This window comes from Castor canadensis, chromosome 17 (genome assembly GCF_047511655.1).
Source record: "Castor canadensis chromosome 17, mCasCan1.hap1v2, whole genome shotgun sequence".
Classification (NCBI taxonomy): domain Eukaryota; kingdom Metazoa; phylum Chordata; class Mammalia; order Rodentia; family Castoridae; genus Castor; species Castor canadensis.
Genome location: NC_133402.1, coordinates 16,496,843 through 16,523,462, shown reverse-complemented (window position 1 = coordinate 16,523,462; position 26,620 = coordinate 16,496,843). Strand labels below are relative to the sequence as shown.

The following is a 26,620-nucleotide window of genomic DNA, read 5'->3' as shown; positions in this document are numbered from 1 at the left end:
CCGTATGCCCTTAACTACAATGGCTGCTTTAGGAGTACTTGGGTTTTGGTTTTATTTTTGGTGGAACGGAACTGTCTGGGAAGTCGCGGAAAACCTTCTTGCCTTCAAGAAAGATGGACGCGCCCGTAGCTTCGCAGACCTCTCTTCGACCTCGATTTATAGCGGCCGATGAGTGGCTGTAACCACAGGAAAAAGTTGTGCCGTGATTGGCTCCGGGCTGGTGGGGCATTTGAAAGATTCGCGGTCTTGAGTCCTCTGTTGACCGACTGGTGCACCGGGAGGATTGACATCTACGGTACCCGGGATTGTGTTCTCGACCGCCTCCCACCATTCTTCCCGGTGACGGGTTCTGGAATTCGGTCCCAGCCGGGAAGACTCACACACTATGACACACCTGGGTACAGCTGCTGAAGGAGAATCCAGGTGTAGAGCTGCGCAGCCGAAGCTCCCCTCGCTCAGTCCCCTGACTGAAGCTGCAGGCTAAGTGAGGATGGAAATTTTAATTGCACTCTAATTTTTGCCAAATGCATTAACGCATATTAAAAAGCAAGACGTCTTATAATGAAAAGGTCCAATACCCTGTACTCTCCCTTTTTATTATTGAGTTATAGTGTACATACAAACACACGGGTTTTGTTTGTTTGTTGTACTGGGGTTTTAACTTAGCTCTTTGCTGAGGCACACCTTCAGCCCATTTGGCTTTTTTTTGGGGGGGGGTGAGGGCGGGACTAGGGTTTGAATTTAGGGCCTTCAGCTTGCTAGGCAGATGCTCTACCTCTTGAGCCACATCCCCAGCTCTAATTTCAAGTCCTGCTATTCAGGGGACTTTCTACCTTCACAATGTGCAGCTACTACCACTATTTTCATCCCATTAGGAAAACCCCTACCCATTAAGCAACACTCACATTCTCCCCTTCCTCCAGCCCTTGAAAAATGACAAATCTGTTTTCTGTCTCTCTGGACTTCCCTTTCCTGGGTATCTCATATAAATTGAATCATACAGCAGGTGGCCTTTTAGGGATTCCTGCTGTTACTTGGCATACTGTTCTTGATTTTCAACAATGTAGCATTATCAATAAAATACCTCATTCTTTTTAATAGCTGAGTAATATATCACTGTGTGTATATACCACATTTCCTTTGATTCATCAGTTGACGGACATCTGGGTTGTTTCTACCTGTTGCAATATGAAGTGTCTCCCAAAAGGCTCATGTGTTGCAGGCTTGGTCCCAAATCAGTGGCGCTATTGAAAGTGACTGGATCATTAGGACTCTGACCTAATTAGTGGACTAATCCATTTATGGCTCACAATCTGATGACATTAGTGAGTGGTGGTGGAAACTAGGAGGTGGGGCCTAGAAGGGGCAAGCCTGATACTGCAGCCTCACACTCTCTTCCTCTGCTTCTGGGCCCCTACGGGGTGAGCAGCCTCCTCTGCCACCATGATGTTCTGCCTTGCCTCAGGTCCAAAGTGATGGAGCCAGCCCACCATGGGCTGAAACCTCTGAAACCGTGAGCCAAAATAAATCTTTCCTCCTTTAAGTTGACTTTCTTGGGTATTTTATCACAGCAAAAAACCTAATATACCATGTTTTGGCTATTATGATTAGTGCTGCTTTGAACATTTTGTGTGCAATTTTTTTCTTGTTTAACAGCTTTGCTTTTTTGTTTTTTGGTAGTACTGGAGTTTGAACTCAGGGCTTCATACTGGCTGGACAGGCGCTATACTGCTTAGGCCAGGTCCCAACCCAGTTTAACACCTTTATTTATTTATCACTTATTTTGGTGATACTGGGGTTTGAATTTAGGACCTCCACACTTACTATGCAGGCACTCTCCCACTTGAGCCACTCCTCCAGCCTTTTTTTGTGTTGGGTATTTGAGATATGGTCTTGCAAACTGTTTTCCTGGGCTGGCCTCAAATCTCCATTCTCCTGATGTCTGCCTCCCAAGTAGCTAAGATTACAGGCGTGAGCCACTGATGTCCAGTTTAACAACTCTTTTGAGATACAATTGACTTCCTATACATATCTCCCATTTAAAGTGTAGAGCTTAGTGGGTTTAGTTTATTACACTATTTTTCAAATTGTGATAAAATACATACTTAAGAATCTTGCCATCTTAACCACATTTAAGTTTACAATTCAGTGGCATTTATTACTTTCACAATGTTGTGCAATCATCACTATAAATTTCCAAAATGTTTTCATGAGCTTCTCCACACACCCACAGTTCCTGGAAACCTCTAATCCATTTGATTATTCTAGATATCTCATAAAAATGATATCATATGGTGATTTCCTCTGCATCTAGCTTATGTCACATAACATGTTTTCAAGTGTCATCACTAATGTACCATATATTTGAATTTCACTTCTCTTTTTTAAAAAATTATGGTAAGTCGGGTGCTAGTGGCTCACACCTATAATTCTAGCTGTTTAGGAGCTGAGATCAGGAGGATGGTGATTTGAGGCCAGCCCATGCAAATAGGTCGTGAAACCCCCATATCCAAAATAACCAGAGAAAAATGAACTAGAGGAGTGGCTGAAGTGGTAAGAGTACTTGCTTTGCAAGAGTGAAGGTCTGAGTTCAAACTCCAGTCCCACTGAAAACATAAAATGAAAATTATGGTAATATATACATAACAAAACTTACCACTGAGGCTGGGGATGCAGCTCAGTGGTTAAGTATTTGCCTAGCATGCATAAGGTCCTGGGTTTGATCCCTGGTACTAAAAAAAAAAAACAAAAAACAAAAACTAACTTAACCACTGTATTTTTTGCAGTGCTGGGCACTCTACCACTTGAGTCACACCCCCAACCCTTTTTGCTTTAGTTATTTTTTTAGATAGGGTCTCATACTTTTCTGCCCAGCCCAGGCTTGGGCTGTGATCTTCCTACATGTGTTTCCCCCATAGGTAGAATTACAGGCATGTGTCACCATACCAGGCTTAGCTATTTTAAAATGTATAGTTCAAGGCATTAAGTACATTCACACTGTTGTGCAACCATCACCACCATCCTTCTCTAGAACTTTTTCATCTCCCCAAACCAAGTCAAAATACTTTTAACTGTTGTTTTGCTGCATTGATTTTTTTTTAATTATAAATTTGATTTTTTTTTTTTTTTTTTGGCAGTACTGGAGTTTGAACTGAGGGCCTTACGTGCTAGGCAGGTACTGTACCCAATTGTACCACACCTCAGCCTGCCTTAGTTATTGCCCAGTTATTTCCAAAAACTGCTAGTTTTTGCCCAGGGCCGGCCTTGGATCTTGATCCTCCTATCTATGGCTACCTGGTAGCCAGGATCACAGATGTGTCACCATATCTGGCTAGTCTCGGGGTTTTTTTTCTGGTGGTTCTGGAGTTTGAAGTCAGTGCCTCCCACTTACTAAGCAGGCACTCTGCCACTTGAGTCACACCCTCTGCATTTTTTTGGCCTTAGTTATTTTTCAGAGAAAGTCTCACTTTTTCCCTGTCTGGCCTTGGACTGCAATCCTCCTACCTATGCCTTTCTCAAAGCTGGGCTTAAAGAGGCATACCACCACTGCTGGCTTGTTGTGTTGAGACAGGGTCTTGCTAACTTTTTGCCTGGGCTGGCTTTGAACCTTGATCCTTTCCCTACCTCCTGAGTAGTTAGGATTATGGGTGTATACAAGGAGGCCTGGCCCTGTTTTTTGAGACAGAATCTCATTATGTATTCCAGGCTGACCTCAAATTTATAATCCTTCTGCCTCAGCTTCTTGATTGCTAAAATTATCATGCTACTCGTGCTAATCTTGGCATGAGTCTCCTTTTAAACAGAGAATCAATGGGAACTAATTAGATGCTATATAGCACTTTAGCTGGACCAAAAAATACTTTAGATTCATTAGGTACCAGGTTATAAATCCCATCTCTGCAGAAAGAATGGAGACTTAAGATGGAGTTAATTAACTTGACCATTACCTAATGAGACTGAAGCAAAATTTCAAGTAAGACTAAAACTGTTCCATCATAGCTGACATCAGGTTGTTTTTTTCCCTGGTATTCACTATAAAAATACAAAGACGCTCTTGCTTTCAAATTGGTTTGTTGCTCATTGAATTGTAGATGTTTTGGCCAATACATTTTTGGGGGAAGGGTGGAGGCTCTGGGGATTGAACACAGGGCCTGAAGCATGCTAGGCACATGGTCTACCTTATTCAAGACTCTTGGCTCTGTGGTGTAAGTGTGGAGGAGTGAGATATGATGGCCTCTGCAAGTAACTTTGCAGTACATTAAAGTAGGATGGCTAACACGAATGGACAGAGGGATGGAAAGATGGTTGACGTGCAAAGCAAACATGAAAATGTTAATCGCAGATCTAGGTGATGGGCATGCTTACTGTAAAATTCTCTCAACTCTTGAATGTTTGAAAACTTGCATGCTTTAAAATGTTGTTAGGAGGAGCCTAGCCATTTGCTCTTCAAAGTATAAAAACATACTAGGTCTTTATACCTACCTTATTTTCTCTCAGGTAACCCTGTGAAGTTGCCATTAGCCTCATTTTACAAATGAAATAGCTAAAGCTCAGAAATGTTCAATGACAGACTTATTGCCATACAGTTGTGGAAACTAAATTGGGCCTGGAATCAAGGTCTGCCAGTTGAGGAGAGGCAATGTGGTGAAGTAAAATGTAACACTCAGTTCCCAATGGTAATCACCTTTGGGACTCTGGGGTTCAGAGAAGCAGTGTTTGTTCAGACAGATTTGGGCCACCTAGCACCAGTTCTAGCATGCAGTCATGCTAGGTACCCACCCACCTGTTTATTCCTTCAAAAGTCCAGATGTAAATGGGTCCAAAAGGCAGCTTAATTGTGGACACATATGGACATTACAGTAAAAATTAGACTGGAGAGACTATGCCTTGATTTATACTCTAATCACAAATACTTTACTCTTTCTTAAAAAAAAAAATTCCCAGCATTGTATTTCCAGTTATTGTAGCCCAAGAACCCATCTTTACTCAAAAGATGTGAAATCCAGGGAACATGCAAATATCTAGGGAAGAAAAGGACATTATAATCACTAATTCAAACAATGAAGAGAGAACTCAGTCCTGAAGTGCATTAACTTTCACATTTTTGTGCACTCTTGCAGAGTGAGCATGGGGTAGGAGAGTTACTCACCTGAGGCCATCGTCCTTTATGGCCACCCCTAGGTCAAGACCAAAGACCACCAACAATGGCTTGATAAGACATGTCTCTGTGGCAAATGGTTGACCTGCACTGGCTAATCGACAGAATCCTAGGACACTGCCCCTGTGGGGACAGACTTACAATGTGTCCTCTGTTCTGACCCATCTAGGATGGATGTGGGCTCCTTTCATAGGCTATGGCATCTAAGTGACCCTATCTCTGAGGAGTGAGAAAGAAAGCAGAGCACTCAAAGGCAAAGAATAATCCAGAAAGAAAAGCCAATTAGGTGAATGGTTTGCAATGAATTAACCCTAATTGGGCCTTAAAATAAGGGCTCTGTGAGCAGGAGCCCCCCCAAAATGGATTCAGCCCTCAGGCAACTTTGTAGTTTTCAGAACTTTTTTTAAAATTTTTTTTAAGCACTGGGGTTTGAATTCAGGACCTCACATTTGCTAGGCAGGCACTCTTACCACTCCACCAGCCCCAGGGCCCTCCTCTAAGCCCACCCTTTGACCTATTCTCCAACCCTGCCATAGGAAAACTTGAACACACACTGACCGCCTCAAACACCTCCAGATGACCCGAGTCCTCCTTAGACGGCACACCTGAGAACACTCAAGGCTGCCAAAAGAATTTATAGTTTATCCCAACCAACACTGTGGAAGACAGTGATGGGTTTTTTTGAGATAGGGGCTTGTGAACTATTTGCCCAGGCTGGCTTCGAACTGTGATTCTTCTGATCTCTGCCTCCTGAGCGGCTAGGTTAGAGGCGTGAGCCACCAGTGCCCAGAAAAACCTGCCTTTATCTATAAATATATTTAAAGAAAGGTTTTCGGAGAACAAGAGGGTGGAACAGGTTCTGCCCGGAGGCAGGAGGTGGGGGTGGCCTCAATAATGTATACTCATTAAGTAAATGTAAAAAGCGATAAAATTTAAAAAATAAAAAGGGTTTTATCCCTAATGCTTAGTACCCTTACTGTTTACAAATATTCTTATATTGATAATACAGCTTTGCAGCTAGTTAGCAGTTGAACTCCTATCTAGCCCAGACCTTCTCTGTGCCCCACTTCGCTTCTTTCTATCACAGAACTTTCTTTCCGTTAAATGTTTCCTTCCTTATCCCTCCATTAATAGACCTGCCTCTTCCTTTTTAGGAAAAACTCATCAACCTGTTACTCACACTCCTGAAATATATCTGGAAAGTACCAAAAGTGAACTGGAGGGTCCTGGTCTCCCCAAACAGTGATGTGCTCTGAAAGCCCCAAGGTAGCCTGCGGCTTCGTTGGCCTCTGGCAGCAGTAGCAATGGACTCACTGATGCTCCAGTGCATACTTGCCTTGAAGCCTTTGCCACACTGTCTGCACCAGAAAATCCAGCAGTAGGAGTGGACGTGCTAATGACTAAGCAGCAGTGGGGAGAAGGTGAAGCAAGGGACACAGTTTGCGCAGGGGCAGGGCTTCTCACCTGCATGGGTTCAGAAGGTAGAGGTAGGGGAAGCGACTCTTGCAGTTGGGACATGGGTAGGGCTTCTCCCCAGTGTGAGCACACTTGTGGATCACCAGAGAGCTCCTCTGGCAGAAGCGACACCCACAGTTCGGGCATGGATAGGGCTTTTTCCTGGTGTGGAAGAACCAATGCTGGAGCAGGTACTTGGGCTGAGAGAAATAGGCCTGGCATTGGCCACAGGGGAAAGGCCGCTTCCCAGTGTGGACCTGCTGGTGGCTGGCTAGAAGGGAAGGGTGGCTGAAGCTGCCACTGCAGTCAGGGCAAGAGTAGGGTGGTCTGTGGGCTGGAATGTCTCTGAGCCAAAGCTTGATGGGACTCTGCCTAGGCATCCAGCAGAGCTCTGGGTGGGCACCTATGGCGGGACAGGAGCCAGGTGGCATGCTGGTTGACTACTACTCCCTGAGAGACATTTCATCTTCCATCTCTTTTTGTTTTGGATTCTTCTTCAACCCTTCTTTCTCCTCATTTCCATCCTTGGATCCTGAGACAGGGAAAGATAAAACCTGAAACAGCAGAATGTTCTAGACCATGTCCTGGAAGATAGCATAAGTGGGCGAGTGTATGGCCCCCTGGGAGCATGGCTCAACAGGGCCTCACAAAGCCCTGAAAACTAGCGTGGAGTAAAGGCAAATTCCATATCTGGAAGTTAACACAGGACAGCTCTCAACACTGGAGATAATGAGAAGAGTCCACAATATTTAACACCTGTTGTGTCAGGCATTGAAGACAGGGATGGTCGCAGCCCTGTGGAGCTTCCAGTCATGAACCTTTTCAGATCCATGGGAAGACCTGGGAACTAACACTTATTGTGACAGGATGGCTCCAGAAAAAAGCATATTGCCTTCATTTTAACATTTCTACCACACTGTGATACACACAATTAATATACCTAAGTATAGCATTTGTCTTCATTTTATCTCACACTCCTTGACTTCCTGGAAAGCTAGAACTCTATTTTGCATAAAACTGGGGTTTTCCAATATGATTGCTTGTGTCTCTAAGTCTCAATTAAGCTGTTCTAACGGGCTTTTTTTTGTTGTTGTTGCAATACTAGGGCTTGAACTCAGGGTCTACATCTTGAGCCACTCCACCAGTCCTTTTTTTGTGATTTTTTTTGGCAAGAGGGTCTCTGTCTTCTGAGTGGCTAGGATTACAGGCGTGACCACTGGCGCTCGGCTATGGGGTCGTTTTGCAATGAGCTAAGAAACGTTCTGGTCAGGTGCAGGGAGACAGGAGGGACTTTGGTGGGGGAGGTGTGCACTGAGGATCCGAGTTGCAGGCACGAGTTGGTTTTGAAAGGAAGTACTGCTACCTTTCCCTTGCCTGTGCCAACGGCTGTTGGGCTCTCACCCTCTGGATCCCAGGCTTCCGGGATTCAAGCTTTCTTCACCTCTCTTTCCACCCAAGAGATAAAATTGGGGATGGGCCCTGACAATCCTGTCAAGGAGAAACACTGAGCTCGACTGGTACTGGATTTGTTCTTCCTGGGCAGTTGCTTTACCACTTGAGCCACACCCCAGCCCATATTTTCCCAATTTCTTTTTTTTTTTTTTTGCAGCACTGGGGTTTGAACTCAGGGCCTACACCTTGAGTCACTCCATCAGCCCTTTTTTTGTGATGGGTTTTTTTCAAGATAGGGTCTCTTGAACTATTTGCCTGGGCTGGCTTTGAACCTCAATCCTCCTGATCTCTGCCTCCTGAGTAGATAGAATTACAGGTGTGAGCCACCAGCACCCCGCTCCAGCTCTGCTGGAATATTGAGAAACACTAAAACAATGCAAACATGGCTATCTTTGATAAAAGAGCCAGAGAAAAACAGCACGTATGGCTGGCTGCCCAGCCCAATGACCTTCCCAATAATGTCCAGTACCTGCCCATCCCCCTCCAACCTCCCTTTCCCACCACAGGATGCTTAAGCCCCCCGCCCCCCGCCTGTAAGAGAGGCTCTTGATAAAGAAACCCAGGGGAAAGATCTAAAGGCAAGTAAAACCCCCTCCCCCAGGCTGGCCCTGTTTCAGACCATTCCAAAAGAAACAGTGGATGTCCCTCCACAGATGTACTAGTGTGATGTGTTTCCATCTCCCAGCGAGAGGCTAACTGCCACGTCTGCTTTTGTCCTTCCCACTTGCTTGCTTCAGCATTCTGAGACATAAAAACCCAACAGCCCTGAGCTAAAGGGCCAGTGCCATCTTTGGAGAGATCCAGGTGCTGGCTTACTGGCGTAACAAATCTTCCTTTCCTCCAACCACCTGGGTTTGAGTCCTGTTCTCGTTCTTGCTGGTCCATTATTCTTCCTACAACACTCACCCATCTCAAGAGTGTTACTCTGATTGCCAAGGGTCTCTCTCAGGTCTCCTCTCCCTAATAAAGACCCGCTGCTTATAGAGGTTGCAGATTCTCTCTCTCTCTCTCTCTCTCTCTCTCTCCCCTTCTTCATTTTCCTTTCATTTGGTACTGAAACTGGGAGAGAGTTTCATTTTGGTTTTTTTTTGGGGGGGGAGGAATGCCCTTCTTGGGCTGAGGAGATTCCATGGCAATCTTCATATGGTCAATGGTGCACCCCCATGGGGTCTCCGATCTGGGGCTTACAGGGATGCACTAGGGCCAAGAGGTGCCTAAGTTCCTGAGAGGGACACGGCCGGTGCCCACCTCCATCCCCAAACCACCTGACCTCTCTCCAAATCTCTTTCTCTCCCTTCTTTCCCTCCTCAGTATCTTCTGTGTGACTCTATCACTATTGTACTTTCTGCTAAGCCTCCCCATCATACTGACCGTTCTTTTGGGCATAGGGTTGGGGCAACTGCCCCTTCTGATTGGACTTCAGCCCAAAAGTTACTGTTAGTTAGCTTTTTCTACCTAATAGCCACAGTGCTCTGGGGCCTGACCTTTGGTCATACATAAACCCCTAACTTCCTGTTCCTCTTCGACCTTCTGCAGGGCCCTTCTCAAGGCCACCCGCACACTCAACACCTGCTCTGATTTCTACAGGGATGGCAGTTAAGACCTGGCCTCTCCATCTGGCACTCTGTGGTGCCTTGGTGTGTCTGACTCCAGCCATTCTCAGCTTCCCTTTTCCTATCTCCCTCCCTCTTACTCTCCAGCAAGTCTGGCCCCTGGCTACATAGGTTAGAGAAGTCTACCTACTGCCCAAGGTGTTTTTCCAGTTTTGTAAGCTTTCTCCAGGGACGCCCTAAGAAAGCTTCCTAACCCCAGCATGGCAATACCCACTTTAAAAGACACCCCTGGGGTGTCTCCTACATAACCTCACAAAATTGGGCCTAAAGGGTGATTTAAAACAAACCTCATCCATTTTTCCACACATATTTGTCCACAATATAGATTAGATAACTTCAAAATGGCCTAAATTCGGCACTTCTGATCCCAGTATTCTCTGAGATCCTGACAATTTTATTGTGAGAAATGGCAAGTGGCAAGAGGCCCCCTGTCTTCAGGCTTTCTTTTATCTCAAGTCCTGGCCTTCCCTTTGTGCAAACTGCAGCCCCCTCCAAGTCCTTGTTGATTCTCACCCCTCCCCCTCAGCTCCTGCTCCCAATTCCCTCCCATCAACTTTTGATCCAGGTCCCACCGATGAATCCCCTCATTATCAGTCCCCCCTCTCCCAACCCAACTCCTCCAAGCCCCTCTCCTCTCTGTAAGACTCCCCCCTCCTTCACTAGAAAACCCTTCCTCAATTGCAGCCACTTCCCTTTGTCTCCTCCTCACACCCGATCCTGAACACATGCTCCCACACTCCTGCAACTATCCACATCTACACATCTCCCTCCAGCCGTCATTCTCCCCCTGTGACAGGTGCAGGAGTGGAAGAAACAGTCAGAGTCAAGTGTCCCTTTTTCTATGCTAGATATCTCCCAAATCAAACAATGATTGGGTTCCTTTTCAGGCAATCCAACAAGATACCGTAAGGAATTTCTCCATCTTACTCGGGCCTATGCCCTCACATGGTGTGACATTTGTAACATTATTAATGACACTTTCACAGAGGATGAAAAGGTAAGAATATGGAAGGCAGAAGAACAACATGCTGACAAACTCCATGAGCAGCAGCATCAATACTGCCATTAACCCTTTCATCCTGTGGTCCCTAACCCGTATACTCTTCTCTCCCAGATTCCTCCCCAAATGTCTTTCTTTTCAGTCCTGGATCTCAAGGATGCCTTCTTTATGATCCCCTTGCATCCCTCCTCCCAACCCTTATTTGGCTTCACATGGACAGATCCCATTACCCATCACACCCAACCATTAACCTGGACAGTTCTCCTCCAGGGATTCAGAGACTCCCTTCACCTTTTTGGCCAACCTCTACAGCAAGATCTCAGTTCCCTCAATCTTTTCCCAAGCCAAGCTCATCCAATATGTAGGTGACCTCCTTCTATGTATCCCTCAAAATCCTTATGTAAAACCCACACCATTATTCTTAATTTATTAACACACTGGGAATTTTGGGTATCAAAAAATAAGGTCCAACTTATCTCAACTTCAGTCTCATTCATGGGACTTTTATTAACTCCAGGATATCGTTGAATACCTCAAAACAGAAAATCCACCATATTCCAAATTCCTTCCCCTAAGACAAAAAGAGACATCCTTTCTGTTCTAGGACTCACTGGGTACTTTAGAATCTGGATTCCTAATTATTCAATAATAGCCAAACCACCATATAAGGCTACTAGAGGGGACCCAGATGAGCCTTTACCTTTCCCCAGGGCCCTTCTGACCCCCTTTAATCTTCTCAAACAAGCTTTATCAAGGGCACCTGCACTCTCCATCCCAAACCCTAACAAAATTATTCATCTATACCTACAATCAGACAAAGGCCAAGCTTTGGGCCTGATGGCCCAAAGTGCAGGAGATTCAATAGCTCCTATAGCCTACCTCTCAAAACAACTAGACCCCATTTACAGGGCTGGCCAGCCTGCCTAAAAGTATTGGCCACAGCAGCTCTCTTAATACCAGAAGCTCAAAGAATAACTTTCAACTTAGCTATGACAGTCTGGTCATCTCACAACATTCAAGACTTAATTAGCCACAAAGCTCTTAACTCCATCTCCCCATCTCATGTTCAGATCTTACACTCCTTTCTCTTACAACCTGATCTTTCAGACGATATCAGCAATTAACCCTGCTACCCTCTCACCCTCAAAACTCCCACCTAACCCATAGTCCCCAGGTCATGACTGTTTTGAGGTACTTGATGATTCACTTACAACCTTTCATCACATCCTAGACACCCCCATACCCGATGCCCCCACATGGTTTATAGACAGCAGCTCTACAAAGGCCTCCACTACCTCTCAGCTAGAGCAGAATATGCAAAAGTTGAGAGACACCACAGCTAAACAGGCAGCCCAACAAATGTCCCCCCGCCCCCCACAGGCCATTCTACCAATTCACTCTAGTTACACACCAAAAGAGATAAAACTATTAAAAACTCAGGCGCTAGCCTGCACAAAGGATACTGATTTCTTAATAATACCCTTGCTCTACCAGAACAACAAATTAAACCCATACTAACTGCCCTCCATCAAGTCTTCCACTCTAACCCTCTATCTTTACTCCACTTTATTAAAACTTATATTGCTCCTAATCCTAACTTCCACAAAACACTAAAGGAAATCTCATCCTCTTACAACATATGCTCCGAAACTAACCCCCTATCAAAAATCCCGCCCCCTTTCCCACCCATCAGGCAAGAGGTCACTTACACAAGTCAGACTGGCAAGTGGATTTTACTAATATGCCCCCATTAACGGCATCAGATATTTTCTAGTTTTCATTGACACCTTAACAGGATGGATCAAAGCTTTCCCCACTACTAACAAGAGAGCTAGAGCCCACTGCCTCTCACAACCTTGGGCTAGATATAGGGGGCTAATAAAAAAGTACTAAAAAGGTCATAAACAAATACTGTTGCTGGGCAACCAAGAAAAATAAGTTGTAGTTAGGTTACTGTCTGCCCAACTGTCCGTGGCACCCATCCGGGAAGAGAAAGGTTAATAACTGTCCCTTTGTTAGTCTTTGGGGTCTGGTGGGGAGTTTCCAGTAAGCCACCTACAAGGGGGAAGGGGGTCTGGTCCTAACATGGCTGTCCTCATTGTTAACCTCAACATTCCTGCCTTTTGATAGATAGGTAGATAGAAAAAGGATAATGAAATTTCATTTAGCTACTTCTCATCCCCTCCCCCCAGGGTGACTTCACTACAGGCACGTCAGACTTTTGTAATGGGAGACTCCACCCCAATGCCATGCTAGTCTTTACCATACCAGGACTCTACCCAAAACCCTTCTCCAAAAGTAACTGCAAACTGATATTCACACTCACGCCTGGCGGTTCCTCTATCCACCAACCCACTGACTTATCATGGAAGCCCTCATACCCACTAGTGCTTCTTCCCCTCTCTTACAACCTCTTTTAACAGTCTCCCTCTCCATTTCCTTTTGTTCATACAAAAGAGAACAAAATGCAGACGGGCTAGAACCCCTCCTCTCTTTCAAATTAATGGATGTCTTTCCCCCTCCCCAGGAATCTTCTTTCTGTGTGGGTCTCATGCATACACATGTCTACCTAGTAACCAGACCAGAGTTTGTACCCTTGTTTTTCTGATTCCCCGTCTCCTACTTATCAACTCAGAAATCATTCCTGTCCCAGTTGTCAGTTTTATACGTACAAAAAGAGATACCGGCCTCACCCCCTAGTAGTGAGACTGGGCCTCTTAACCGGGATTGGCTGGAATAGGGGTGTCAATCAGCCAATTCCAAAAACTATCCACAGCTCTAAAAGAAAGCCTTAATAACACTGCCTACAGATTTCTGCAATCCAAGATCAGAGCGACTCATTAGCAGCAGTGGTCCTACAAAACAGGAGAGGATTAAATCTCCTCACAGCTGAAAAAAGCAGGCTATGCCTCTTGTTAGGGGAGGATTGCTGTTTCTTTACCAATAAATCTGGCATAGTTAGAGATGGAATAAAACAATTTAGATAGGGCACAATAGCTAACATCCTCACAGTCTACTGATTTCCTTTCCTCCTCGTACCCATGGCTCATTCCGTTGGCTGTTCCTCTCATCCTTGTTTGTCTGGCTTTAATGTTTCTACCATGTTGTATTAATATCCTCCAAAGATTTTTACAGGAGCGTATTACTGCCATTTCTCGGGCTACCTCAGGGGAGCAGTTTAACACCATCATGCTTCTACAAACTCTCCAGGCTTGACAACCCCCCACATCGTCCCTGGCCAGGAAGTAGAAAGAAGACCGGCGATGCCCTTTATCAGATGTATATATGTGTGTATGTGTGTGTGTGTATAATATTTATTTTTATTATATATATATATAAAATAAGCAGCCTGGAATGCTGGAATATTGAGAAACACTAAAACAATGCAAACATGGCTATCTTTGATAAAAGAGCCAGAGAAAAACAGCACGCATGGCTGGCTGCCCAGCCCAATGACCTTCCCAATAATGTCCAGCACCTTCCTCCTCCCCCTTCGCAGTCATTTTTCTAATGCCCATCCCCCTCCAACCTCCCTTTCCCACCACAAGATGCTTTAAAGCCCAGCCTGTAAGAGAGGCTGCCCTTGCCCTCTCCGAGTGTTACTCTGATGCTGAGGGTCCCTCTCAGGTCTCCTCTCCCTAATAAAGACCTGCTGTTTATAGAGGTCACAGATTCTCTCTCTCTCTCTCTCTCTCTCTCTCTCTTTCCCTCTTTCTCTCTCTCTCTCTCTCTCTCTCTCTCTCCATTTTCCTTTCAGTCTCCAATTTCGTGATTGACTGTTCTTGGAATTTGGAAAAATAAATACTGGGAAGGAATTCTTGCACATCCACCATGGACACCATGGACACCCTGGAAGGAACCACAGGAGGCACCAAGAACCCCAGAGACTATAAGACATGAAAACTAAGTTACAAGAGCGTTTAAGTGGGAAAACTAAGGTATATAGGATGGATCAGTTACCTTCAAGGGCATGTTTAGTGGAATAGTAGGTCAGGCAGCAGCTGGCTTTGGAGTCAGACCTGACTTGGAATCCTGGCCCTCAGATTACCAGGTATGTGGTCTTGAGCAAGTTAGTTAATATCACTGAGCCTGTTTCCTCCTCTGTTAGAGGGAAACAGTACCTGCTGTTGGGTCTGGAATTTGAAGTTACCCTACTTACAAGTTAATAAATTAATGTTACTGGTTTTTTGTTTGTTTTTGAGGTACTGGGTTTTGAACTCAGGGCCTCTGCTTGTTAGGCAAGTGCACTACCGCTTGAGCTAAACCCCTGTCATGTTATTGTTTCAGATAGTGGCAAAAAAGCAAAGATTCCTGTCAGAGACAAAAACCTTCATTGTCCATGGCCTAGCAAGCAGCATGAGCATGTAAGCATTGGCTCCTTTTGCCTCTTAGTTCCCCAAAGACAACATGAAGGTGCCCAGATGGATGGTAGGCACAGTGAGTTGTGTATAGAGCAGAAACAATGGACTTGGGGCAGCCGTGATTTATAGTAAGCAAGTTTCTCTTTTTGCCAGTTAAAAACATTATCTCTCCCTCAAGTTTGCTTGCTGAAAACGCATAACTGAGAAATTATAGTGGGGAGGGGGGGAAGACATGGTAGGAAATGGAAACTTAAAGAACCTGAACGGAAAACGGTCAGTAGACCTGAGGATGAAGTAGCCAATGAAATTACAAGTAACCATATATGATTTAAACTTTGCTTCTCACTTCTGTAACCTGCTTACAAGAGTATATGAGGCAAGGCCCCTTTGTTCTTGGGGCTCAGCCTTTGGATGTGAATCTGCTGAGTCGCTGCTGGCATGCTAATAAACATTGCTTCCCAAAAAGCCTTGGTGTCTTGTTTCCCTGCTTGAATATCCTGCAACATTTCTCGGGGCTCCGTCCAGGATTTGGAGATGGTGTCTTTCACCTCCTTGTCACTGGTACTCAGCATCCCCAGCTTATAGGGAGAGCCATCCCCGCCATGTGCCAGTGGACCTATTGATCTGACAGAGGGAGTCGCTTCCCTAGGCACACTGGGAAGCGAGTCTTGGTTGCACAAAGGAACCTGGAGAAGGCTTGGGAACCAACTGGAAGCCCTGCCCATCAGACTGGTAAGAACCCAGGTTCAAATAATAAGCCTCCCTTTGGGATGCAGAAAGGGAGACTGATCGTCTCCCAGACACACCCAAGTAGCCCTATCTGGGGTGAAACCATATCTGTCAGGTTAAGGGAGTGGGGTGAAGTATGTGTGTGTGTGTGTGTGTGTGTGTGTGTGAGAGAGAGAGAGAGAGAGAGAGAGAGAGATGTAGCTTGGCTACAAAGCAGGTGAGGACCCTATGTAGGTGCAATTCCTGGCTGGGTGACCGCATCCAGGTCACTGAAAAGGGGTGGATACTGTTCTTCCCTGTGTGTTGGAGAAGAGGACCCCTTACAACTCTTCCAAAACCCCTACCCCTCCATGTCTGTCTTGACATCTTGTAACAGGAGAAAATGAGTGGCACCCTCCTTGGAGTATATGCTTAAAAATTTTTAAAAGGGATTGAATGGAGACTATGGACTCAAGTTAATTCCTAACAAGCTAAGGACCGTTTGAGAATTAGATTGGTCCACTTTTGGTGTAGGGAGTCCATAGACAAAACTATAGTCAATGAAGTTTGTAGGGTAATTGTAGAGAAGTCTGAACACCCAGATCGGTTTTCCTACATTGATTGCTGGCAAGATGCAATACTCAGCTGGCCCACATGGCTAAGCCCTTGTCTGGAAGAAACCTGTAGGATCATGGTAGCTAAGGGCAGCTGCAATTTCCAGGTGTAGGGAGAAATCAAAGAAGCCTGTACTGGCTGAGGAGCCTGAAAAAATGCCACCACCCTATCTGCTGCTTTATCTATTGCTGCCACCAGCACCCAGTTCCACACCCTCACCTTCAGGGTTGGAAAGGGACACTCAAGGAACAGTCACACCTGTAAAATCTGGCCTGGAGGTTTCTGGGGCCTCAACTTCCTGACCTCCCCTAGTCCTATGGCCCTCATACCCACTTCAAGTCTGCCAGTTCTCACCCCAAATCCCCCAGTCAGTAGGGGGCATCCAACTAATCCCCATGAGGACCCCTCCCCTCCTCAGACTCCCACCACCCTGCAGATGCCCCTGAGGGAGTTCTGACGCCCAGAGTATTATGACCAGCACAAATACATGGAGGGCGACCTCTATCAACCCTTTACCACCACAGACCTCCTAAACTGGAAACATTATATTCCCTCCTTCATGGAAAAACCTCAGGCATTGATTGATTTCATACAGTCCATCATCCAAACCCCTAAACACATGGGCAGACTGCCGACAGCTTCTTCTGACTACTCTATTCTGCACTGAAGAGTGATGCCATATAATGTTGGCAGCTCTAGAGTGGCTGAAAGATCATGCCCCCACAGGCACTTTAAATGCCCAAGCCTATTCTCAGGCTCAGTTCCCTGAGGAGGACCCCCACTGGGACCCTAATGAGGGGGTCCCTGCCAGGGATTGGAATGATGTCAGGAGGCATTATTGGGAGGCATGAAAGAAGGAGGGGAAAAGGTCATGGATGCACAAAACATCAGAAGCCCTCCAAGGACTAGACAAGAGTCCCAGCCAGTTTCATGTCCCAGTGTCTATGTGAGGCCTTCCATTTGTACACACCCTTTTTGACCCAGAAGCCACTGAAAGCCAGTGGATGATTAACGCAGCTTTTGTTGGCCAGGCCCAAGGGGACATAAGGCAAAAATTGCAGAAACTGGAGGAATTTGCTATAATGAATGCCAGCCAGCTCTTGGAGGTGGCCATGAAGGTTTTTGTCAATCAAGATCAGGAGGCAAAATGGGAGGCCAACGGAAAATGAAAACGAAAGTGGACCTCCTTGCTGCAGCCCTTGTTGAATGGTGAGGTGGGCCCCAATGGTCTGGTCCAAGCAGAGGCAGAGGCAACCACAGCAGACAGCGACCAATGCCCCCAGGACGCCTCTGCCCCAGGAAGGAACTAGGGTGAGATCAATGTGCCTGCTGTCACCAGGACCGGCACTGGAAGAATGAATGTCCCCAACAGGCCAGGGACTCCAAGGAGGCTTCCCAGACCAGGGGCAGAGGCTGAGTCAAGGGGAGCCAGCCCCTGGGAGGAAAACATTGTCGGTCTAGTAGGCCTGGAAGGCTATGAGGAGGAATAGGACAGACCAGGCTCCATTTTACTAGGCCCCCAGGAGCCTATGGTCCAAATGAGGATAAGGAGCCATCCCGTTGACCTCATGGTGGACACAGGCACAGAACACTCAAATGTGACCCAGCCAGTGGGCCTCCTCTCACAAAAGCATACAACTATTATCCAGCTACAGGGAACCAGGCCCACCGCCCTTCTTAGTATCCAGACAATGCAGCCTTGGGAGCCATGAAGTAAGGCATGAATTCCTCTATCTCCCTGATTGCCCTGTGGCTCTGATGGGCAAGGACCTATTATGCAAACTGAGAGCACAAATAACCTTTGATTCTGATGCCATGGCAGCCTTAAAACTGAGAGGAACTGAGGCAAAGACTCTCACTGTCTCGCAAGAAGAGGAACAGTGGCTCTGTGCCCCTGAGGGAAGCCTTCCTGAGATTCCTGAGCAAGTTTCCAGATGTATGGGCTGAAGATACCCTCCCCACACACCGGGCTGGCCCAAAACATGCCCCCAGTAGTGATGGAATTAAAGCTGGGAGCTATCCATCAGCCAAAAGCAGTACTTTATTCCCTGCAAGGCCCAGGTCAGAATTCAAAAACACCTTGACAGACTCCTAAAGTATGGGATCCTTCGACCATGCCAGTCATCCTAGAACACCCCCTTCTTACCTGTCCAAAATCTGGGGGCCAAAGATTTTAGGATGGTTCAGGACCTCCAGGTGGTATATTCAGCAACTGTCACTCTGTACCCCTTGGTCCTGAATCCCTACACACTCTCAGGCATTGTCCCAGCTGAGACAAAGTTTTCTATCTGCCTAGATCTTAAGGACACATTTTTCTGCATCCACCTAGCCCCATAGAGCCGGCCTATTTTTGCCTTCCAGTGGGAAAGTTACAATACTGGAAAAAAGGGGCAACTAACCTGGACTTGGCTGCAGCAAAGTTTCAAAAACTTTCCCACTATCTTCAGGAACTGCCTTGGCATCCAACCCCAAAGCTTTCTCAGCCTACCAGCATGGCTGCACACTCCTCCAGTACATGGATGACCTCCTGCTGGCCAGACCAACTCAGAAGGACTGTATGGAAGGGACTCTCCTCTCTTTTATGGGAGGCAGGGTAAAAGTTTCTTGGAAGAAAGCCCAAATTTGCCAATACACAGTCAAATACCTTGGCTTTCACTTATCAGGGGCAATGCAGGCTCGGCCCTGAGAGGAATCAAGCTGTCTGTTCCATTCCGGCCCCCAAGACCCTCCAGCAAATCAAGAGAGTTTTGGGGAGCCACAGGTTTCTGTTGAATCTGAATCCCTGACACCTCTCTCTTGGCTAAGCTCCTCTATTAAGCCACAACAAGGGGAGAGCAGGAACCCTTGGTATGGGGAGAGGAACAAGGGGAAGCCTTTAGAGAAATCAAGAGGGCACTCACAAATGTCCCTGCCCTAGGCCTGCCAGATGTGACAAAGCCCTTTTTTTTGTATGTCCATGAGTGAAAGTGGACAACTGTTGGGGTTATGATCCAGCTACTAGGCTCCTGGCATTGTCTGATGGCTTACTTGTCAAAACAACTCGATGCTATTTCCAAGGCTGGCTGCCTTGCCTGCATGCCCCTGACAGCCACTGCTGTCCTAATGGCAGAAGTAAACAAGCTCACCCTAGGGAAAGAACTCACTGTCCAGGTTCCCCACTCCATCTTGACTCTCACGGAGTATAAGGGAAATTATTGACTGACCAACTCTTGGATGGTCAAATACCAGAGTATACTATGTGAAAACTCACACATCCAGCTGGAGATTGTTAAGACTCTCAACCCAGCCATCCTATTGCCTGTTAACTCAGGCCTCCCAGAACATGAGGAGGCCTAAGCATGACATTTGTCATGACATGCTTAGAGGTCATGGATGAAGCTTTCTCAAGCTGGCCAGATCTAACCAACTAGCCCATTGGCCATCCAGACATTGAATATTTCACAGATGGCAGCAGCTTTGTCCAGTACAGCACGTGCTTTGCCAGATATGCGGTGGTAATTCTGGACTCAGTCATTGAAGTCCATCCACTGCCGGTTGGAACTTCTGCACAAAAGGCTGAACTTGTCACCCTTACACTGCAGGAGTGCGGGTAAACATCTACACTGATTCTAAATATGCCTTCACAACTATTTATGTCCGTGGGGCTTTATATAAAGAAAGAGGACTCATTAACTTGGGAGGAAAAAGTTTCAAGTATGGGCAAGAGATCCTTCAACTGCTAGAGGCTGTATGGGACCCTAAATGGGTGGCAGTTATACACTGCCAAGGGCACCAAAAAGGAAATGCAATAATTGCTTGAGGAAACTGAAGAGCTGACAGAGAGGCCAAACAGGCAGCCCTCTTGGGGGAACTGTCCCCAACTGTCCAGACAGCTGTCTTGTCCCCATGTCCCTTAGCTGAATGGGACCCATGGGACACACCACAAGAACAGGCCTGGTTCAGAACTGAGAAGGGAAGCTTTCTACCGGACAGATGGTAAAAGTTTGCTGATGGTTACATCGCCATCCCTGAGTCACTGGCTCCCACATTTGTCAAGCAATTCCATGAAGGAACCCATTCAGGGCGAACAACCCTTGAGACCACCCTAGCCCAGCACTTCTCCAGCATAAGTAAGGCAGTATGTGAAAGATGTAGCTTGTGTGCCAAAAACAATCCCCAGCAAGGGCCAAGGATGCCACCCCAGGTGCAGAGCACGGGTGGAGCTCCTCTTGAAAATTTGATCAGGGACTTCACTGAAATGCCACAAGCTCAAGGACGCAAGTATCTATTGGTGTTTGCCTGTACCTTTCCAGGATGGGTAGAAGCCTTCCCCATGTGGACTGAGAAGGCCCGGGAGGTGACCAGATGCCTGCTAAAGGAGATCAGCCCTTGGTTTGGGATACCTGTGTCTACTGTGCCAGCCTTTGTGGCCGAGGTGGTGCAGCTGGTAGCTAAGGGCTTAGGAATCACCTGGTAATGGCATACGGCCTACCGCTCCCAAAGTTCAGGAAAAGTGGAATGTATAAATAGGACCCTAAAATTATAGCTGGGAAAACTATGTCAAGAAAATTACAGCTGGGAAAACTATCTACAGTGGGATCAGTTACTACCTAAAGCATTACTAAGGATCAGGTCTAGTTCCATGAAGCGCACAGGGACTTAACCCTTTGTAGTCTTTTATGGACACCCACCCCCTTTAATCAAGGGTATAAGAAGGGAAATAGGTGATCTCACCTTGAGACCTTGGGTTGACTTTCTCAAAAATCAATGACTGGGTCCAGGAGAGAGTTCCCATTAGCCTGACAACCTCTACACACCCTTACAAGCCAGGGGATGCTATCTGGGTGAAAGAATGGAATGTACAACTGTTAAAACCCCATTGGAGGAGCCCTTTTATTGTTATTTTGTCTACCCTCACCACAGTTAAGTTAGCAGAAATCACTTCCTGGATCCACCACAGCCAAGTAAAACCAGCCTCTCTCAGTGGGAATGCATCCCTGTCCCAAACTCACTGTGCAAGATCACCCTCCAGAATGTCCATGTCCTTTCTTGGCAGGACCCTCCAGAGTGCCCAGTTACCTCCAGGCAGCTAGAAAATAACCTTGCTTTAGTCATTCCAGAAGCTGACTAATCTAAGCATGGTGGAAGAATGAGGAGAGGAATCGCCTGCCTCTCGTAAAGGATGGGTCTGTTCTATGTTATCCTCTAGTTAAACTTTGTTCAGGGATCCCCAAACCTCAAAACTGTGATTTATGCATACATACTACTTGGGAAGGAAATGTCACCAGGACTTTGCTTTTTCATACTTTCTGCTCCTGTGTAGACACTGTTATAAGGTCACACACCCACAACCATACCGTCTATTTGGTGTGTTCCCATGGTATCAGCATATCTGCTTCAACCCCACCCACTGCCCTTAGGAGCAATGGTTGGAGGTCCAAAGATTCGATGGTGCTATGGGGGGGGGGGTGGAATTAGGAACCTTATTAACCATACTCAGGTGTTCAACCCTAATAAGCCAGTGTCAGTGTTTTTTGATGTATGTGAGGCCATAGGCCAGGATGGGGGGGATGTGGAGGCCTAGCCTGGGAAAGAGCTTACATGTCAAATGATAAGTATATGTACCAGGATGGTGGGTCCTGTAGTGGTGCGGGCTGACATTATTGTGCTTACTGGAGTTGTGTTTCATGGGCTGATAAGAACTGCCCCTTGCCACCATTCTGCAGCCTGAGCTGCAGCTGGTCTCATCCCTTGCAGAACAAAGCCCCACTGTCCTTTATCTCCTACCACCTCCCTTTGCCCACCCCTAGCCCTTGCTTTCTCCCAAATGCTACTTAAGGCCAGACCCACTGAGAGAAGCAGCTGCACCATTTTTTCTCAGCCAGCCAGCCTGCTTATTAAACTTTTGGACATGAGATACCCCTCGTGAGCCTCCTTTGTGTGTGATGTGTGGTGTTTTCCTAACATGGGCTACCTGGCAGATGGCAAAACACTCAGCTCTTCTTTGCAAGGGGACAACTACCCTTGACTGATGTATATTGTGCTACCAAGCCTACTTTGGCCACAAGGCAGACATCCCCTATATAGGGGTGCCTAGCCGGGGGATTATCCCAGCCCGCCAAGGCCATGTAGGTGGGAGCTGCCTTCCTTAAGCTGGATAAACTTACTGGGATCTGATCTGCCTTGCCAGGACCCCTGACCCCAGACTAGTGCCGCCATCACCACACTCGCTCACAGGGACCCTCCTCAAGACCAGTGCGCTCCCATTACTCGCCCACCACTGGTTGATTTCCTTGGTCCTCCCTTGGTGAGTTCCCTGGTGCTGTGAGTCGTGGTTCTCTCTCTCTCGGTTGGTCAAAATCCTAGTACTAGGTTCTGGCTCATTCCCCCCAGGAACTGGGTTCCTAGGGCATGGACAATTCTCTCGGTGAAGACGTTCCCTTGAGATCCTCTGTTTCATCCAGGAAAGCAATATCTTGGGGACGCCCACCATATTCTTCCTCGGACCAGGTCTCACCATGGGGACTGGACCTTCCAAAATTCCCTCAGACACTCCTCTGGGCTGCCTACTGGCCAACTCAAGCCCTTATGGCTGATCTCAAAGCCCAAAAATCATTTTTCTTTCCAATCAGGCTTGGCCACAATACTAATTGAACAATGACTCAAAATGGCCACTTAATGGCACGCTTGACCCTAACATTCTCAGGGATCTCTATAACTTCTGCGAACACACTGGAAAGTGGAAGGAGATTCCCTATGTCCAGGCCTTCTCTTACCTCCGCTCTAAACCTTCTCTCTGTACCCCTTGTTCCCCTGCCCAGGTCCTTCTGGCTACAAAGACCCCAACTACTCTCCCTGACTCCAATGCTTTCCCTTCTTTCGATCCTGCTGATGAGCCTCTAACCTATCAGACACAGGCTGCCATTGTTCAATCATTGGCCTCTGCCCCTCCTTCCTCCGCTCCTTCCACTGCTTCCCCCACCCCTCCTTCCATCCCTTCCTCCGCTCCTCCCTCCACTTCCCCTTCCCCCTGCCCTCCTACCAACTCAGAATGACTGGATCCCCTGAGTCCCCCACATGCTCGCTCTCACGGACCCCCTAGCCAGCCAGTTTCCCTGTACCCCCTCCGACAGGTGACTGGCGCCAAGGGATATCATGCGAGTTCATGTTCCTTTTTCTCTCACAGACCTGTCTCAAATTGAAAAATGCCTTGGTTCCTTCACCACTAACCCTGACTCTTATATTAAAGAATTTCAATATTTGGCCCAATCTTATAGCCTCACCTGGCATGACATTTATACCATCCTCTCCTCAACCCTCCTCCCAGAGGAGAGACGAAGGGTCTGGAACACGGCTAAGACACAAGCAGATGAGATTCACCGCACCATCCCTGCCCACCCCATGGGAACATTGGTGGTTCCAGAGTCAGAACCTCATTGGGACTATCAAACTAATGACATAACTTCCAGAGACCAGATGGTCACCTGCCTAGTGGCAGGGTTAAAGAGGGCTGCCCAAAAGGTTGTTAATTTTGATAAACTCAGGGAAATTCAATAAGAGGAAAAAGAAAATCCAGCCAGTTTCTTGTCCCAACTCACAGAAGTGCTACAACACCACACAAAGTTTGACCCTGAAACTAAGGATGGGACAATTATCCTTATGACCCACTTTATCTCCTAGTCAGCCCCAGGTATAAGAAAAAAACTTAAAAGGCTGGAAAATGGTCCTCAGACTCCTCAGGCTGAAATTCTAAATGTGGCTTTCAAGGTCTATAATTACCAAGAAGAACAGCAAAGGGCTGATAAGGAGAGGAGAGATAAAACCAGATGTTGGCCCAAGCCCTTCGACAAAACTCCTCAGCTTCCAACTCACAAGGCCAGGGAAAATCCTGAACACCTCCCGGCCCATGTTTTCAGTGTGGTCTTGAGGGACACTGGGCACATGCATGTCCTAAACCATGCTGCCCACTGGGGCCATGTCCTAAATGGAAACAGGAGGACCACTGGGCAATGGACTGCCCCTCTACCCCTCAAGGCAGAGGGTCTAAGGCCCCCAACTGTCCCTCCTCCCTAACTGATCTTCTAGGACTGGCAACTGAGGCTGATGACTGACGGAGCCCAGGACTCCCAGGCCTGACAACCATAACTCCACGGGAGCCCAGGGTAATGACCCTTATCGAAGGTAGGCCTATCTCTCTCTTCGTAGACACCAGCACCACTTTTTCTGCCTTGCTGGAGTTCTGGGAACTTACCAAGCCTTCTTTAACCTCCATAGTTGGGGTGGAGGGAACTCCTACCCAGTCCTTAATGACTTTTCCTTTAACCTGCATACTGGGAGATACACTTTTTACTCACTCTTTCCTAGTCCTCCCTAATTGCCCCACCCCACTCTTGGGAAGGGACATTTTGTCAAAATTCCAGGCCACTCTCACCTTACACCCACTCCCTCTTAAGCCGCAACCCATTAACCCCTTGTCTCCATCTTCACAGCCCCTCCTTGCCATTATTGGTGCCCTGCTTCCACAAGCCCTTCCTGACCCCTTGCCCTTACCCGCTACACTGGTTGACCCCATTGTGTGGGACCTCCAAAACCCTGCAATCACTACACATCATGAACCAATTGTTATTACTCAAGGACCCCTCTGTTTTCCCAAACCAACTTCAATATCACATCTCTCTAATCCACCTACAGGGATTAAAGCCTACCATCACAGAGCTTCTTGCTAAGGGCCTGCTTCGCCCAACCCACTCCCCCTATAACACTCCTATTCTGCCTATTAAAAAGCCCAATGGGTTTTACCAGCTGGTGCAGGACCTCTGCTTAATCAATGCAGCAGTGACTCCTATACACCTGGTGGTACCCAACCCCTACACTCTCTTGTCTCTCATCCCAGGTACCACCACCCATTTAACAGTTCTGGACCTAAAAGATGTTTTCTTCACTATCCCTGTCCACCCACGGTCCCAAAACCTCTTTGCCTTCACCTGGACTGATCCAGATTCTCATACTTCCCAACAATTGACTTGGACTGTTCTACCTCAGGGGTTCCAGGACAGTCCCCACCTCTTTGGCCATGCTCTGGCTAGGGACCTCCTTACCTTCCATCTCTCCCCGAGTAAACTCCTCCAGTATGTAGATGATCCCCTGCTCTGCAGCCCCTCACTTGAGGACAGCCAACAACACACTGCCCTCCTACTTAATTTTCTGGGAAAAAAAGGGATACCGGGTGTCCCCTAACAAGGCTCAACTGTCTCTCATCCAGGTAACTTACCTGGGCCTATCTCCCCTAATCATAAGGCTATCACCATAGATCGTAAGGCCTTATTAGCCTCTCTCCCTGCCCCCACCACCAAGGCTGAAATTCTCTCCTTCCTCGGCCTGGCTGGCTATCTCAGAGCCTGGGTGCCCAACTTCAGTCTAATGGCCAAACCTCTATATGAGGCATCCAAGGGTCCCATTCAAGAGCCCCTGGACACCTCTCGGCCTATGTCAGGCCATTCCAAGTCTCTCTTACAAGCCCTGTTACAAGCCCTGGCGCTTCGCCTGCCGGACCTCACTTGTCCTTTTTTCCTTTATGCCTCTATAAGGCAAAGGTTTGCCCTAGGAGTTTTAGGACACAACATAGGGCCCTCCTTTGCTCCAGTAGCATACCTCTCCAAACAGTTAGACCCCATAACCAGGGGATGGGCCCCATGCCTTAGGGCCCTGGCAGCCGCCTCTCTCTTGATCCAGGAAAGCAAAAAACTTACCTTTGGGTCCCCCCTTACTGCTTACTCCCCCCATAGCCTCTTGGAACTCCTTCCATATAAGGGACTTCACTTCATGCCCCCCTCTCATATCTGTCCCTCCAGGTGGCCTTGGTTAAGGACCCCACACTATCTTTCGTTTCATGTTCTCTGCTTAACCCGGCTACTCTTCTTCCTCTCTCCTCAAGACCCCTGATTCATTCCTGCCCCAAAACCCTTGGAAAAGTTCCTCCCTTGCCCAGATCACATACAAGAGGGTGCTCTTCTCCAGGCTGACTCTACTTGGTTTATTGATGGCAGCTCCTTCATTCACGCTGGACAACAAAAGGCAGGATATGCTATTGTCTCTAATTCTCCTGTCATCGAGGCATGCCCTCTCCCTTTAGGCACAACTTCCCAAAAAGCTGAACTAATCACCCTGGCCAGAGCTCTAACCCTGGCAACCATGAGCCGCCTTCCTGACCATTATGGTCAGGATTAGCCTGACCTCCTCCATCGCTGCCACTGGGTTTGCAGGTGGAGCCCTGGGCCAT

General features: G+C 47.2%; 1 protein-coding gene across 1 annotated transcript; it reads right to left on the bottom strand.

Moving 5' to 3' along the window:
* Positions 1 to 28: 28 nt before the first annotated feature.
* LOC141418501 (uncharacterized) lies at positions 29 to 26,620 on the bottom strand. The gene is given in 4 exon segments (XM_074059281.1): positions 29 to 176; positions 5,150 to 5,281; positions 6,623 to 7,145; positions 26,575 to 26,620. Coding segments are annotated over 4 exon segments (849 nt in total).